General features: G+C 40.8%; 1 protein-coding gene across 1 annotated transcript in view; it reads left to right on the top strand.

Moving 5' to 3' along the window:
* Window positions 1–17500, top strand: part of LOC139442117 (cilia- and flagella-associated protein 61-like) — a 95048-nt gene that overhangs the window by 70062 nt on the left and 7486 nt on the right. Inside the window, exons 26-30 of the mRNA XM_071222918.1 lie at window positions 8065–8141; window positions 11256–11360; window positions 12817–12920; window positions 14337–14427; window positions 15901–15960. Of these exons, the coding sequence (XP_071079019.1) occupies window positions 8065–8141; window positions 11256–11360; window positions 12817–12920; window positions 14337–14427; window positions 15901–15960 (437 nt within the window). The remainder of the gene's footprint in view (window positions 1–8064; window positions 8142–11255; window positions 11361–12816; window positions 12921–14336; window positions 14428–15900; window positions 15961–17500) is intronic.

Genomic DNA, 17500 nt, shown 5'->3' with positions numbered 1-17500 from the left:
TGCCTCGACCTGCGCCAAACACAGCCGAACATTCCCAGCCTGTGACAAGATCCCACTGTCACTCAGTCTGACCCTTGACATAAAAGCAAAATACTTCCTGTCATACTTCTAAGTTAGGATCAGCACTCAGGCTTATCCTTGTCAGCACCATCGTGGCTGTTCTACTTCAAATGGGAAAATGAAATATTCGTGAAAATTTAACCGTTCAACTGCCCACTATTCGGTATGTATTTTGTGATTTATTGCTTGCCCTAGACTGTTGACTTAAATATCCTTCCTGTCCTTGTGATGTTGTGATGAATGACTGTGACAAAGTCACATTGCCACCAGAAAGAATACCATGGGCAGAAAATGTGTTGATGAAGTCCAAACGTGTGGAATGGCTTGACTCAAGGGCATACAGTTTTTACATACCGATACATCTATTTACGTCTTTGCTTGACTAGATACATTATGGTGTTCAGAGACATCAAAGTAATGGTGTAATTATAGTGTGTTAAATAGGATGTTTAATAGGATGTTGTGTTTAGGAAATCTCATCATTTTGATGTTTATGGGAAGCTTGCGCGCAGTATGGCAACATCAGGGTGACCTGTAATAATTAGGTCATGGACAGGCAACCCAGTGGTTGATGGCATGAGAAGAATCCCAATGGTGGACTACAATAATTCCTAGTTTTGTATCCCAGAACTAAGGATTTTGTAAGAATTTGGTGAGAATTGAACATTCTCCACTTTCATCCTCTTATTTCAAGCTATGATTATGAGATTATGATGGGAGTTAACTAACTGACATCTAATTACAAAAGTTCAGCTCTATGGGGGTCCATATGGATAAATGAAAATACTTTGTTCGGTGTTTTCAGTTCTGTCTTAATGCTGAGACCTGTGAAGATCCGGGGTAGAATAGGTCTTCAGCAACCCATGCTTGCCATAAAAGGCGGCTAAGCTTGTCGTAAGAGGCGACTAAAGGGATCGGGTGGTCAGGCTCGCTGACTTGTTTGATGCATGTCATTGATTCCAATTGCGTGGATCGATGCTCAAGATATTAATCACTGAATTGTCTGGTCCAGACTCGATTATTTACAGACCACCGTCATATAGCTGGAATATTGTTGAGTGCGGAACCAACCAACCAACTTAATGCTGAGGTGAAGAAAGGAGGCGCTGTATCCTCAAAACTTTGTATATCAGTTATATGTTTGCCATGAAATAAAACAGTGGCGAAACAAATACATCTAGCAATTAAAGGGACATAGTTCAGTGATGGATTGTGTATGTATTTGGCAGGGGAGGAGAAAGAGAAATTCCCTCTATTTAAAATCGATTATGGTGTACCTCCTTTAAGTAATAAGGCTCCTCCTCTAAATGTTGTGTGCTCAGCTGTGATAAATAAATAAACGCGAAAGCCTTATGGACACTCATACAAATTGATAGCGACAAAACCCAGTCTTCATCATTTGTTCTGTTACAAAACTGAATGAAATGGGATCGGGTTACAATGATTCCCAATCTGTATCTCTCTGTGGATCCTACCGAGTTGTTCAGATCACCATCAATGATACATTGCCCGTTGGTGTGCACTGCTGGAGGCAAGGTGTACACTGCTGGAGGCAAGGTGTGCACTGCTGGAGGCAAGGTGTACACTGCTGGAGGCAAGGTGTACACTGCTGGAGGCAAGGTGTACACTGCTGGAGGCAAGGTGTACACTGCTGGAGGCAAGGTGTACACTGCTGGAGGCAAGGTGTACACTGCTGGAGGCAAGGTGTGCACTGCTGGAGGCAAGGTGTACACTGCTGGAGGCAAGATGCAGTGTGTTGTAGAAGCCATAGTCTGAGTGCTTTGCCAGCAATCAAGATACATTAAAGCTTTATTTTGGTCATGCGCGTTTGACCTTGACATTGATGGTTATGGTTGTCACACGGAAATGTTTAAAGAAGAACAAAGCTGAGTCCAGGTTTCAGTCCAAGGAATTTTTTTTAAACACCATTTTGTCTGCTGACTCCAATTTATGTCCAATTGTCTACGGTAGTTTTCAATGATTAATTGAGCAGACAGTTTGACACTTATGGCACGACTGTGTCTGAACTTTATGGGGACATGGTTCAGGCAAATTTGTATTTTGATTTGAGGCTTAGTTTTTGTCAAATGGTATGATGTATATGCCTCTAGTAGCTTTTTATATTACCCTGCCTACACAAAGAGTGAGTGAGTGAGTTGGGTTTAATGCCGCTTTTAACAGTATTCCAGTTATATCGCGGCGTGTCAGCTTAATGTGGGAGGAAAGCCCGAAGTGATGCAGGGTCTTAGATGTTTACCACTTCGGTGAAACCCAAGAGCACTGGTATGGTGCTGACAAACCTAGAAACATAATTGGGGCGAACCAGGATTCGAACCCACAATCATAGGTTTCTGGCGTGCCCAAGGGACCCAACTCTGCACAGCGAATCACAGCGCCTTAGACGACTGGGCCACCCGTGCCCCCCCTACACAAAGACACTGCCTTATAACAAACTGTCATTTTAGTGTAATGCTATGGTAATATGGAGACAAACCACAGCAAGAAAATATGACAATTGACAAAGTACTATACTCTCATAATAAGCTGTAAGGGGGATTGGGCTGTAAAATGGTCTGTTGCAATCAGAGGCAGTTATAGAGATTTGAAACCTCTGGTTGCCCAAATCAAATTAAGTATTTTAAAAAAAAATCATTTATATTTACAAATAATGGGCAGGCCAGAACATGGAGTGATCATGGAACAAAGTCCCTCTTAACACTGAAACTGGGCATGAGACTGGGGGTGGGGGTGGTGGTGGGGGTGGAGGTTCAACACTGTCTCCCAGTTATCTATTTACAAGTCATATTAAGATATTACATGTACAAAGAATATTAAACTATGCTTGGCCCTGAAGAAATACCACACTTGGACATTTGGGATAAATCTTTATATCATATAAATTACCCTTGTAGTTATTTAAAGTTAAAAGTATATTATTAAAAGTGGGCTTGTGCCCATCGATAAAAGATTATGATAGTGCCGCTATGCTGAGTAAGTTCATGTATTTATATGACAAATGAGTATGATCAAACAAAGTAAATGCATGTTTTGTAAACCATACATGTGAATTTTATATCACTCATGCAAATAAACAACTATGCCAAAAAAAGCATATACTTGAAAAGTGAATTTGATAAATATTTTTACAAATTTCAGTTGCTGACACACTGCAGACTTAAGGTTCAAAACAGAACTATGATACCCGTATCAAATACATCACCATAGAATAACCATTTCTTGTTTGTTTCACTTTTAGCCACCATAAAACATGGGTCTAATGGTTCTGTTGCCAAGCAATTTATAATGTCTAGCACTGGTAACCATAAATTAACACAGGTTCAGCCCCAGCTATAATATTTATATAATATAATATGTTCTTTATGGTTCATGGTTTTTATGTGTTTTGCTGCTGAAAATGTAATACTAATAGTGAAAGCAACTTTCTTCGGGATAATAGAGTAGGTCTAATTTCTGTTCTGTTTTATCTGATATATTTACACATGGGCTGAGAATTGTCATTTATTATTATTCGAATCTGTCCAAGAAACACTGATGCAGGATCATTTATCATGTTTATGATAAAAAGATCTATTTTATCAGTGTTTTATCTTTGTGTTACAGAAAGTATCAGGTACATCCACTCTGGGGAATAACCTTTGCTTTACATGAAGACAATATGACTGCAAACCAGCAGGACATTTTATTTCTTTGATCAGAACTCTTAAGCTTGTGATTTTCCACAATTTTCCAGTAACTCTCCTTCAAAAAGGAAATAAAATGGTAGTGAGATAGTCATCCTCTAATAGATGAAACATGGAGAGTGATACCATATAGATACCCCCTAACAAGCCTGAACATTCCACAAGCCATAGCGTTATCCTTATGTTAAGTGAACTGACTAAGGCTACCAGGTTAAATACCCGTTTACATGCTTGGTAAAATCTTTAAAAATTCTTCAAATTGCATAATGCTTGTCTGTGGAATCGTTGAACAACTTACCTTACCTGTTTTTCTCGGTGCTCCAACTATACCCACTCAGACAGTTTCCATGGCCGTGTGTCAGTATGGAGGACGGGACAGATGTGTAGTGTCATACTTACACTTCCAAGTTACAATTGAACACAAAGTGTCCCTGTTATATGTACCAGTTGGTAATTGAACTACCTAAAGCAGCTGTCATCTTGCGTGATAAACGGCAGCAGCGGTTTGGTGTTTTATTCAATCAATACTGCTCCATTTGGCATCACGATCACAGCAACTTTTGGCCTGGCCATGTCCCGTGAGCACTCCTGGCACAGCTGTAGATCAAGAGATACAACTGTGTCATGGGGGAAGCAGGGAGTTGTTTCACATTTTTTCAGAGTCATCGATGGCTTGTGGCTGTATTGAGTGGTTGGTGATGCACGTACTGTAATCGTTCTGTTAAAACATACATTTGTGTTGCTTGATGGAATCAGTGTTCGAAATAAAGCATGAACGTTCAGGGGTCCTTGTCATCACCTTATAATGTCCAAGTTTTAGATTTAGGAGGTCACTAGATATCAAAACTAAAACAGCAAACCTCAAAGACTCAGGTACCCTGGTATTTCTCAGATATGGCTTACACATGCATAGGGCACACAGGTCACAAATCAGGTGACGGCAACGTTGGTCGTGGAGAGTGTGACCATATTCGGCAGCTTGACACCTGATGGTTCTAGGGGTCGCACATGGAGCACATGTGTTGTCTTCTTAGACTAGTGACATTGTTAGAGGTGAGGTGAAATCGGGTTTAACGTCGCGTCCAAGATTATTGCACTTATATAGCGCCGTGCATGCATGTGTGTGTTTGTGTGTGTGGCTGCTTGTACTAGTCCGGACTGATGCCGATTTATAGTGCTAGCTCACTGAGATACCTTGCCGCAGTTTAACATGAATACCCCACTCAGACACAGTATACTGACTCCGAGCCGACCAGTCCTTGTTTTAGCCCCTTAATGCTGAGCACCAGACAGGGTAACAACAAGTGCCATCTTGTAACGTCTTTTGGTATGCCGCGGCCGGGGATCGAACCCCGAACCTTCCGCTCTCCGGGTGGACGCTCTGCCACAAGACCACAGAGGCGGTCCGACATTGTTAGAAATATGCCTCTGTTTAACCAGCAGTGAATGGGTACCCGGTAGGGTGAGATGGTAATGTGACTGTTAACTTCTAGCACCTCACAGGCAGCTTGGATTGTATGCTCCCCAGGGTGAGGAGATCGGAAATTGAGTGCACACTGATCCATTGATCAGTGTAATATTAACAGCGTTAGAAATTGGCACTAGGCCTGTAGTCCTTGCCAGACTGTGCAATAGTTAAGGTATCTTAAGGACTAGTAGAAATTGCCATTTTTAAGGGTTTTGCTATATGTTATCAGTATAAGGACTAGTGGCTAAAATTGTTAGTTTCTATCAATGATTAATATAGTGCCATGAGCATTTACTTGAGTGGAATATGGAGCATTATAAATGGACTTATTATTGTTATCATTATTATGATTCTGATTCATATTCTTATACTTCTTCTTATTATTATTGGGGCGGTCGGGTAGCCTAGCGGTTAAAGCGTTCGCTCGTCACGCCGAAGACCCGGGTTCGATTCCCGACATGGGTACAATGTGTGAAGCCCATTTCTGATGTCCCCCGCCGTGATATTGCTGAAATATTGCTAAAAGCGGCGTAAAACCATATTCACTCACTCACTCACTCTTCTTATTATTATCATGTGTTGAGTGTTCCTATCATCAGAATACTTATGGTAAATACTGCAGTCCCTACTTACCTTGTGGGTCTAATGGAGGTTCAAATTGTTGGTATTGTTTGAGCTGTGAGGTAACAAGAGTCTATGTAATAGGACCGTTCTATCAATATATGCCATTATTGTGCTTCATATCAACTGTCCCATTATGTGATAACTCATTGACCAAGGAGGTTTGTGATTTGTTGCACAGGTTTATGTGAGCCTCCTATATTGGACTTTTGTAAGGCTTTTGCTCTTTAGTTGTTGAAATGAATCTGGTTATTGCTGTCACAGAGAAATTGTAAATAAGATTTAGCCTTAATTAATCAATTACTGATTATTAAATTACTCAAATAAGATGGGGGAAAAAATCTTAAAACGTTACAGGTATGAAAGTCTTGAAACTATTTGACAACTAACTGAAAATGCATTCTGATTGTGTACAGTGCAAGTTTTCCTGTGTTGTAAGTCTTGTAAGATGTTTTAGGGGACCTTATTCCTACCATAGTATGTTCCTGGGCAGGATAGGGGCGGTGGGGTAGACTAGTGGTTAAAGCGTTTCCTCATCACACTGTAAGCCCAGGTTCGATTCCTCACATGGGTACAATGTGTGAAGCCCATTTCTGGTGTCCCCTGCTATGATATTGCTGGAATAATGAACTATAAACAGCATCAAACCATACTCACTCACTCACTCCAGGGAAGGATACATCACTTGTACCCCATACTTGTTGTAAGAGCCTACAGAAATGAGGGTTTAGTAGTCGCTATATATTATGTGTGGTGTCTCCTCAGGCCAGTGACTGATGAGATGAATGTTAACCTTCTTGTGCCTGTTAGGTAGCCTGGGTTGTATACTCCCCAGGAAGTTGAGAATGACATTTGCGAGGACACAGATCAATTGGTCAAGGTAATAATGGTGTACCGCTATGACCATAGTGACAGGGGTAGAATTTGGTGCTATAGAAATGTATTCATTCTTCTTCTTCTTCTGATCATTATGATTATTTTTTTATGATGATGATGATTATTATTATTTATTATTAGTATTATTATTTATTATTATTTATCATGATTATGATGATGATTATGATTATGATTATTATTGTTGTTATTTTTATTTTTATTGTTATCATTATTCACCAGACATGCATCCTGTGAAGGAAGAACTCAAGACAAGGTTATAGATTCCTCAAAGTGTCCCCACATTTGAAGGTCTATTCAGAACCAAAATGGACACGCTTTCCTTACATTGATTGTCTATTGATTGCTGTTAATAATACATTCTGTTTAACTAGTCTATACTTGTGTTGTTGTTTATTTACCAAACAGACAGCCCTGCTTGACCCGAATGATCATTTGTTAGAGCACTGAGTGCTGTTGGTTTTCCACATCCTGACAATATTGACTAGTCTGGCTTGAAAGGATTCTCTCTGTACATGGGTTAAAAGGATATTAAACTTTTAACAACATGAAGACAGAACATATCCTGTGGAAATCCATGTATATTTATGGCTTATTATTTCCTCAGTATGAAAGTCATAACAGCGCTATAGGATGATGTACACATATGGTATATATGATAACGCTATATGATTCTATATATGACAATACTGTATGATAGGGCTGGGATGAGTCCAAATTTACTACCGGGGTGCCCACCCTACTATTACCCGACCCTACCCAGGTACCCACCCCCTGTTGTATCAAGAGACGGGTACAAAATGTTTGATTGGGAATAGGGTGACCATAGCCCTGGTAAAATGTATTTAGATACAAGTATTAAACGATCTGGTCATGCATACACTGAAGTTGACTGAAGTGAACTTTATTCAAACATATAAAAGTCTGAAGGAATGGGTGCAAAGTCAAAATGAAATGTGAACATTAGTGACTTGTAGTGTAACCATATAGTTCTAGATAAGTTTTGTCATTAAATATTATATCATGTGACTGTCCACGGGTCCGGGTAGTCCTGTGGGTGCCCGGGTTCTTCTCAGTGCCACCCCGACCCGAGTACCCGAGTTATCCGTCCCAGCCCTACTGTATGATGTTATACATGATTCCACTCTGTGATGAAGACAGTGTTGACATATGGAGTTCAGCCTCTTTATTTTTTCAATGTGATGTTTCAGGAGAGATGCTGGTACCTTTAGTACCTTTTGTATAAGATGCACTTTGATCATATGAACAAGATGAGTTCATCAGACAGTGAATTATCATTGGACATGTGTGTACTTTCAGGTGGCCTACACTATCTCCAGGTGGCCAAACCCAGCCTTCCTGTCCCACTGGATTTCCACATGGCTCAGTCTGACTATGTAAGCTTTTTCTAGTGTTACCACCAGCATGGATTCCAGGTTAGAATATGGACCTTGCAACCTTGCTTGATGGATCAGGTGGTCACAGTGACTTCGCTGCCCTGATTCCTTGACTGGTATCCAAGTCAGATAGAGTATTTTGGAATGCATACATTTAACCGGACATTTATCCGCTATGTTTTTTTGATGCCACTATTATAGCCACACTTATGAAAACATATAATTCATGCAGTTTTGTGGGGTTAAAGCCCCCCTTTGCGAGGTGGCAAAAATGGCTTCAGAAAAAATTAAAGAAGCAAGTTAAAAAAAGTTACTAAGGAAGGAGCTTGTGCACATCCCTCACCAAAATGCCCTAAGTTGTCCAGTAATTTGTATTCTTGCCTCATGGACTCAGGAGCACAATATGCCCCAATGCTGTATGCCCTCAGTGCTGTATGCCCCCATGCTGTATGCCCCCAGTGCTGTATGCCCCCAGTGCTGTATGCCCCCAGTGCTGTATGTCCCCAGTGCTGTATGCCCCCAGTGCTGTATGCCCCCATGCTGTATGCCCCCAGTGCTGTATGCCCCCAGTGCTGTATGCCCTCAGTGCTGTATGCCCCCAGTGCTGTATGCCCTCAGTGCTGTATGCCCCCAGTGCTGTATGCCCCCAGTGCTCTATGCCCCCATGCTGTATGCCCTTAGTGCAGTATGCCCCCAGTGCTGTATGCCCCCAGTGCTCTATGCCCTCAGTGCTGTATGCCCCCATGCTGTATGCCCTCAGTGCTGTATGCCCCCAGTGGTGTATGCCCCCAGTGCTGTATGCCCCCAGTGCTGTATGCCCTCAGTGCTGTATACCCCCAGTGCTGTATGCCCCCATGCTGTATGCCCCCAGTGCTGTATGCCCCAGTGCTCTATGCCCCCCAGTGCTCTATGCCCCGAGTGATGTATGCCCCCATGCTGTATGCCCTCAGTGCTCTATGCCCCCAGTGTGTTGTATGCCCCCAGTGCTGTATGACCCCAGTGCCCTATGCCCCCAGTGCCCTATGCCCCCAGTGCTCTATGCCCCCAGTTCTCTATGCCCCCAGTGTTCTATGCCCCCAGTGCTCTTTGCCCCCAGTGCTGTATGCCCCAAGTGCTCTATGCCCCAGTGCTCTATGCCCCCAGTGCTGTATGCCCCAAGTGCTGTATGCCCTCAGTGCTGTATGCCCCCAGTGCTGTATGCCCTCAGTGCTGTATACCCCCAGTGCTGTATGCCCCCATGCTGTATGCCCCCAGTGCTGTATGCCCCCAGTGCTGTATGCCCCCAGTGCTGTATGCCCCAGTGCTCTATGCCCCCCAGTGCTCTATGCCCCGAGTGATGTATGCCCCCATGCTGTATGCCCTCAGTGCTCTATGCCCCCAGTGCTGTATGCCCCCAGTGCTGTATGCCCCCAGTGCCCTATGCCCCCAGTGCTCTATGCCCCCAGTTCTCTATGCCCCCAGTGTTCTATGCCCCCAGTGCTCTTTGCCCCCAGTGCTCTATGCCCCAGTGCTCTATGCCCCCAGTGCTCTATGCCCCCCAGTGCTCTATGCCCCCAGTGCTCTAGGCTCTCCATCTGTCATGTTCATCCCCTGTGTCTCTATTCTTTTCTGGATTTTAATGGCATGACAGATTAACCATAGTAATATGAAAGAATTTAGGGTCCTTAGCTATTTTAAGTAGTATAATTAAACCACTATTGATATTAGGCCCAAAAACAATTTAGAAAAAATTGCAACATCATAGGACAGATCAGATTAAACAAAAACATAAGATTAGTTGATAAATTTTACACACTATGAATTCTGGGTGTGATGTTATATGATATGTTGAGAACAAATTTGAATCAGTTAAGAATCAACAGTGGATCAACATTAATATTTATGATGAACAAGCAGCTTGGAAAATAAAAAATAGAAAAATCAGTTTAGAATCTACCGGGTAGTCTGGGATACCTTTAATGTTTTTCAGTATGAGTATCATCATTATTTGAGAGAATAATATCTCCTAAATAGCAGCTGATACAAACTGATGCTGTCTGCAACATCTGTCACATTGTGTTAATGATTTAGTCGTGGGCCATTAGTTGGACAGTTACACTTGCTTTGTCAATCCAGTACATGCTATATATAGTGTTTGTACCATCACAGTAAATATGTCAAATGTGTTACACATTTAGTCCTAATCTCTTTCAAATCAGATCTTGGTTTCAGCTACCACTAAACAAAGATCTGAGGACATCACATTACGAACGACCTTTTTACGAATTTTGACTGACCAATGAAATGACTGACAAGAAATCGACATTGGCCAATCGGAAGGCAGCTTTCTTGAGCTTCGAAACATATTTTGTCGTATTCTCGATTAAAAATTTTAAAACTGATAAGAAGAACATTCTGTAATGGCTTATAGATGGCCTAGATTGAATGGATATAATCATAAAACCTGTAACTGTCGTTCGGAATACCCTGTGTTAAATATATCGTGGTTGTATGATTAGAAAACACATTCCGACTGACACTTTCATGATCTGGTAAGCAACACTCTGATTGGTTGGATGAAGGTCGTTCTGACATGACCTGTATTGGGATGTCCTCAGATCTTTGTTTAGCGATAGCGAGAACTAAGACCTGATTTTAATGAGATTGCATTTAGTCCAGGTATGACTGGAGCATGACATGCCCTTCAAAACACTTCATATTTGGTCCTTTAAGTTTAATGGCCAATATGATAAAATGTTTAAATATGGCTAAAACTGTTCCAGATGGAAGTCAGTATAAAACATCTCCAAATTTGTATGTAGCATTGCTCTGAATAGTCATCTAATCAATTCACTGAAAAATATGTGGAAATCTTATAAAATTGAATGAAAAAGGGGTAAAGATGGCGTGGTAAACTTTGCTGTGCTGTGATGCCAGGATCTTTTTTCTCTCAGGGGCAAGTCCACTCCAGTTATTTTCCTTGCTCCGTAAGCACAATACTGTGCTCATACGGTTTTACAAAGTGAAAAAGCTGGGCTGTCTTCCTATACTAACCTGCATGATGTATGTGAGATACTAACACCAGGCATTAAACCAAACTCACTCACTTACAAAACAGCTCTGGTATGTTTACAGGGCCGTGAGCTGATCACAGGGGAGGTGGGTCCTGACGCCTGCTACTTCCGTCTGCATCTGAACCAGTACAACACCATAGAGACCATCACCTGCCTCTCTAAACAGGTACATGTACATTGCCTATACAAGGGCCGCCATGTGTAGCCAAGTGGCCCTGATCATTGATAAACAGTTGATATAAGATATTATCACATTGTATGTGCACGAGTGCAAATATCACGCGCACCAGTGTGTTGTTTACATCATGTTGACGGCATTGTTGACATCCTTCGAATCTTATTGTGACGTAAGGTCAGATTGACGTCACACTAGAAATGATGTCATAGCTTAAGATTGTTGACTTCATTCGACAGTTGTTTTTCCAAGACGGTGGTCATGATCAATGCATTTTTCCAAAGGGGAGCTAAAAAAATTGTAAGAAATAATAGGTAATTAAGTCATAAATATACTCGCATGTGTGTCATACTGATTTTATTAAGTCATGTATTACCCTTGCTCCCAATCGTGAATTACACAAATTCTGACACTCGTTTCGTCAAAATCAGTATGACAGACATACGTGTATACCGTGTTTTCTTTAGTATAGTGCTCACTTTTTCCCCCAAAAAACACAGCTGTGTAGAAGGGGGTGCGCATGATACACGAAAAAATGAGTTTTGATGGTTTTTTCCCCATGGAAAGATATTACCGTGAGCACGTAACACCGGAAATACCATGTCAACAAATCCATATTGAAGTACGCAAATTAATCATGTAATTACACTGTCTGGCTATATTCTGTCTGGTAAAATTCTTTATATCTCATCCATGTGGGTTCTGTTATCCAGTTAATTGGAGTTAGTATTTAGTAACAAGGAATACTTGTAAAGAAACCACTATTAGTGTGTGTGGAGTTATGTCCTTTAGATGCCACGATCCGATCAATATTGGCATTTCTTTTTAGTCCCTGATATGGTCCCTACTAATGTTTGTGGGTTTAACAAAATACAGGATATCTACCATGTGTATCACTTCACGTAGTTCCCTGACATCGTGATGTGACTGAAGTGTTGGTGAAAACAGCATCACTCACACACTGGATTCAGAGAAACCTTCACTGTTTAAATCTTGTTACTGTATTCGATGTAATAAGCCCCCGGGGGCGCTCTCAAAATAAGAAATAGGGGGCTCTTATTTGAATATTATTTTGGTGGAGTTGAAAGATAAATTTCGTGGTTTATGCTGACAGCCTGATATGTTTTTCTACCACAAATATATTTTCCAGAATTTAATTGCCCATAATTAAGGGTTCATGTAACACATGAGTGTGTTTTATACACGAATAAATAAGTCTTGTGTACACTGATCAATCGCAAGGTGTGCTAATTGGGATTGTTAACTAGCCAATATATTAGCAACTATTAGAGCAGGGTGCTTATTATGTTGATACGGTATTAAATTTTGCATCCCAAATAACCCATGCATTCCAAACACTTGCTATTAAATTGTACATACGACAGTACTGATTTCTGAATTTGAACTCCAACCTGCAGCTGAATCTGTTAACTTGCTCTCTCCACAGCCTGTGCCAGCAAGCAACTTGATATGTCTGTTTGGTATTCACGAACGTTATCTCAACAACATGCTGTCAAGGTATGAAGAGGGCCTAATCAAAGACTTCTACAGGTAACTATTCAGCCTCACAGTCCCTCATCCCTATTATTTCCCCTTCCACCCAGCCCTTACTGTAATGCTATAGCACTAAATGAAGCAAGTCTACATTTCCCCTTCCACCCAGCCCTTACTGTAATGCTATAGCACTAAATGAAGCAAGTCTACATTTCCCCTTCCACCCAGCCCTTACTGTAATGCTATAGCACTAAATGAAGCAAGTCTACATTTCCCCTTCCACCCAGCCCTTACTGTAATGCTATAGCACTAAATGAAGCAAGTCTACATTTCCCCTTCCACCCAGCCCTTACTGTAATGCTATAGCACTAAATGAACCAAGTCTATATTTCCCCTTCCACCAAGCCCTTACTGTAATGCTATAGCACTAAATGAAGCAAGTCTACATTTTCTAGAGGTTCTGAATCACCCATCTCACTTGGGCTCCTTGTCAATTTAAATGTAGTTGCTTGTTTGTTCAGAGACTAAGTGTAAGTCTAGTAATTGTTGTGTAACTGCCTTTGGTTATACCCAGCATTGTCTGCCAGCATGCACTAGCCTACCTCATTTGTTGCAATCAGCACAGAATTATATTATTAATCGATATTGACGTTATTACAGGTAAACGTTCCCATGATGTTAATGATATATGTGTGAGGTAATTGTTACTTCTGCTTCCTGGATGACAGATGGACATCTTGCTGTAGATTATTGTTATTACAGAGAAGGGTCAAACAAAGATCACCTCTAGTTTCAGCAAATTAATCAGGGAGGCCCCATGGGTTTATACTTGTGACACCACAGTGCAATATTTATTCTAATGGGAACAAAATGGAATGAAATAAACATGGAACCAAAAATAAATATTGTTTTTCTCTGTTATCTGTTATCTCTGTGTTGAAAAATGAAGAATAAAATATCATTCAAATACTAATGTTTTTCATCGTCAACCCTTCCACAGCACACATTTTATTGACCCAAAATAAAATAAGGTTTTATGATCAAATCAAGAACACCCGTGTTGATTTTGAGTAGAAAAAGAAGAAGAATAGCATGTTTTCAAATGTCTGTTGTTTTTTGTTATCAACACTTCCACAGCATACAGAGGGGCACGGGGGGGCCCAGTCGTCTAAGGCGCCGCGATTCGCTGTGCAGAGTTGCGTCCCTTGGGCATGCCAGAAACCTATGATTGTGGGTTCAAATCCCAGTTTGCCCCGATTATGTTTCAAGGTTTGTCAGCACCATACCCATGCTCGTGGGTTTCACCGAAGTGGTAAACGTCTGAGACCTGCATCACTTCGGGCTTTCCTCCCACATTAAGCTGACATGCCGCGATATAACTGGAATACTGTTAAAAGCGGCGTTAAACCCAACTCACTCAATCACTCCACAGCATACATTTGTCATAATATAACCTCATTGTTTGTCTGGCAGCTATTTCCAGCAGTCTTGGAGCATGGCCATTTACCACGACAGATTCCCGGACTTCCGGGATGAGATCCGAGAGTTGCTCATCACCAGTCCGGTCAGTGTATACTTTGTAAAAGACCTTTATGTGTATTGTTGCCTGCGTGATTTCTTAACCCTGTGGATATATTCTGGTGCAGAATAGATCTCAAGACCTATGCTTAATATGACAACTTATGACATTGGGATCTGCACCATTAGTGATGGCACCAATGAAGACTCTTGTCCACCATTGTTTTACCAGCTCCAGGTCTCATTACACTCAGCTGTAACTTATCTACCTACAGTGAGGAGCGGTCGGGTAGCCTAGTGGTTAAAGCATTCACTGGTCACGCTGAAGACCCGGGTTTGATTCCTGACATGGGTACAATGTGTGAAGCCCTGTTCTTGTGTCCCCCACCATGATATTGCTGGAATATTGCTAAAAGTGGCGTAAAACCACACTCACTCACTCTACCTTCAGTGTACACTCACTCACTCACTCACTCACTCTAGACCTTCCTAGTATTGTGTGGGTATTGTTATTACATAATATGGCCTCTGTGCAATGTCATTCCTCAACATGCCCGAGAACTTTGACTTGTTTTCATCCAAATGTCATTGTGAAATCTTTTTATGTACTAACATATCGGAAAAGGAAAACCCTGCGATAGTGCTTTTATGTTGCTCAAAACATAAGATGAGGAACATAGCGCTTAACAGACTTCATGATGGCTGGTCTTCCTCAGTGTTTCATTATGACCCTACTCGTATCATAGCATCTTGTCTTCAGCCTTCTTGCTCCAGTGTTTAAAAGAAGTTGATAGCATTATTTATCCAGAAAGAAGAAATGTCTCACTTAACGTTTACAGGTTCTCTTACAGAAGGAAGACTGATTTAGAGGTTGTCTTGTGATGTTATGCTTTTGTCATGAATTATGTTGCTTGTGTTGAATCTGGGTCCAGTAGTTCCCCAGGTCCTTACGCATGTTGAGAGGGCAATCCGGGGATTATCTAGATCTGCCCAGAGGCTAATATTCTGCCTCAAGTCTACAGTAAAATCTTACAGTAGAAATTACCAAATTTGAATTATAAATTTCCCAATTCATGTAATAACTAATAAATAATGTTTCGGCTTTGTTGAGGAACCTGTATTTCACTGATAACACGGCCAGTAAAGAGGAAAAGGTTTAATGATTAGTTTTATATTATTGCATTGAATGCCATCTCAAAATACAATGTTAAAGTATCTTTGAATTTATGAAGATAAGAACTTTAGAAATATCCCAATTCTGAAAAAATTAATTTTTCTTTTTTCGAATATTTTTGTAGTGCTTAGTGAAGAATTCTAGATAAGTGAGATTCTGAGATGAGGATGGTAGGTCCCATTATGCAGTGTAATCTTCCCCAACATGATGGACTATTCCAGCCCATCTCTGGTTCTGCTGGCTCAGACTGACAGGCTAGCATGACACAGCTGGAATAGTGCTGACTGTGGCATAAAACAACATTCTCTCACTCCTATCTTATGTGTGTTTGTATATCGTATGCAGGAGGAAGCACTGGAAGCCCTAGAGGAGAAGGTTCGGATGGTGGTTGATGATGAAATATCGGTGAGTAAATTTCAGTCTTAAACTTTGAGAAAAAAAACCACCATCAACATGGGGATACAGATAAAGGTTTGGTTGATGATGGAGAAATGGTTGTTGGATGCGGGTCAGTGTTTGAAGAGAATCAGTTTTGGATGAAATATTCTGTGGGAGTTAGACTGATTATGATAACCTCTGTTATCCATACATGAGAAAAGATGGTCTCCTACAGGAGAAAGTTTGTGTAATATTTTGTAAATCTGCAATACAAAAATGTTCACTTTCTAAAGAAAAACATCACAAGACCCTAGGATGTCGAGGCTGTTATAGATGTAGGTGGAAACAGTTTAAATCTGATATAAGACTTGCTAGCCCATAGTTATAATGAAAGAATTGGATTTAGAGAAATGGAAATCAGTATGCCATATTTAAATTTCATGTACCATGTGTGGATTCTGGGTTAAAATAGGTCCGCAGACACCTATGCTGGGCGTAAGAGGCGACAAAATGACTGACTGGTATAACAACAGTCTGTGTTCAAGTTTGGAAGGCACTCTTGTCGTAGTACACAATGGCTTTGTGCGGGATAATAATAAATCCTTGTGAAATGGATATAATTTGTATCCTGTAAGTCCCCCCAAAAGCATGTTGAAATATCTAAATAAAGAAATATTACACCAGTGTGGGCGAGGCTTATCTTTGTATGACAGCTGAACAATAACTGGTGATGTACATCAGTATCATCAGTGGTAGCAACTAACGTTCATTTGTCCTTGCAATGATAACATATAGCAAAACACTTAAAGATGGCAAATTTCTTATGATAGAGTCCTTATGATACCTTAACTGTTGGGCAATTTTGCAAGGACAACAGGACTAGTGCCAATTTGTAACGCTGATTACATGAGGTGGTGGCAACAGATTGCAATAAGCATCCCAGCACTGTTGCCTGCAGTCACAGTTAGGCATTGTCGAACTCTGCATAGCTTGCCGGATGTAGATGCATCATACACCTATATGCTTACGTTACCATATGTTGTTACGTTATATGTGCTTTGTATAATGGGCTGGTGGCCCATTTACTAAATAAACTCATTGCACGCAATAACATACACGTATTAATAATATGATGGATGGATGGATGGATGGATGGATGGATGGATGGGTGGGTGGGTGGGTGGATGGATGGATGGATGGATGGATGGATGGATGAGCCAAGTTTAAGTAGAGAAGGAATATTTTAGAAATTATGTAATTCACTATAGGGACTGAGTGAGTTATATATATGATATTACTAGTGAGCTGTTGTAGCAATATGACGTGAGACCTGCTGCTCATAAAAAAAATGGAGAGGAAAAAATCTTGAAAGGATTATGTTTTTCTTGTTGCTGAATTCAAGATTATGTGTTCTCCACAAGAAAAGTGTACTCAACAGCAAGACAATAGGTTACAACAGGTTAAAGGAAAAGACATGCTTTATTAACTGACAGGAAACATGGCAACATATTCACATTGGTTCAGATCAAGACATATATAGATTCTATAAATTTTATTTCCATCCTAT

This window comes from Haliotis cracherodii, unplaced genomic scaffold (genome assembly GCF_022045235.1).
Source record: "Haliotis cracherodii isolate W230 unplaced genomic scaffold, xgHalCrac1.p SCAF_5, whole genome shotgun sequence".
Lineage (NCBI taxonomy): Eukaryota > Metazoa > Mollusca > Gastropoda > Lepetellida > Haliotidae > Haliotis > Haliotis cracherodii.
Note: the sequence above shows the minus strand (reverse complement) of the source record. Positions and strands in the feature narration are given on the sequence as shown.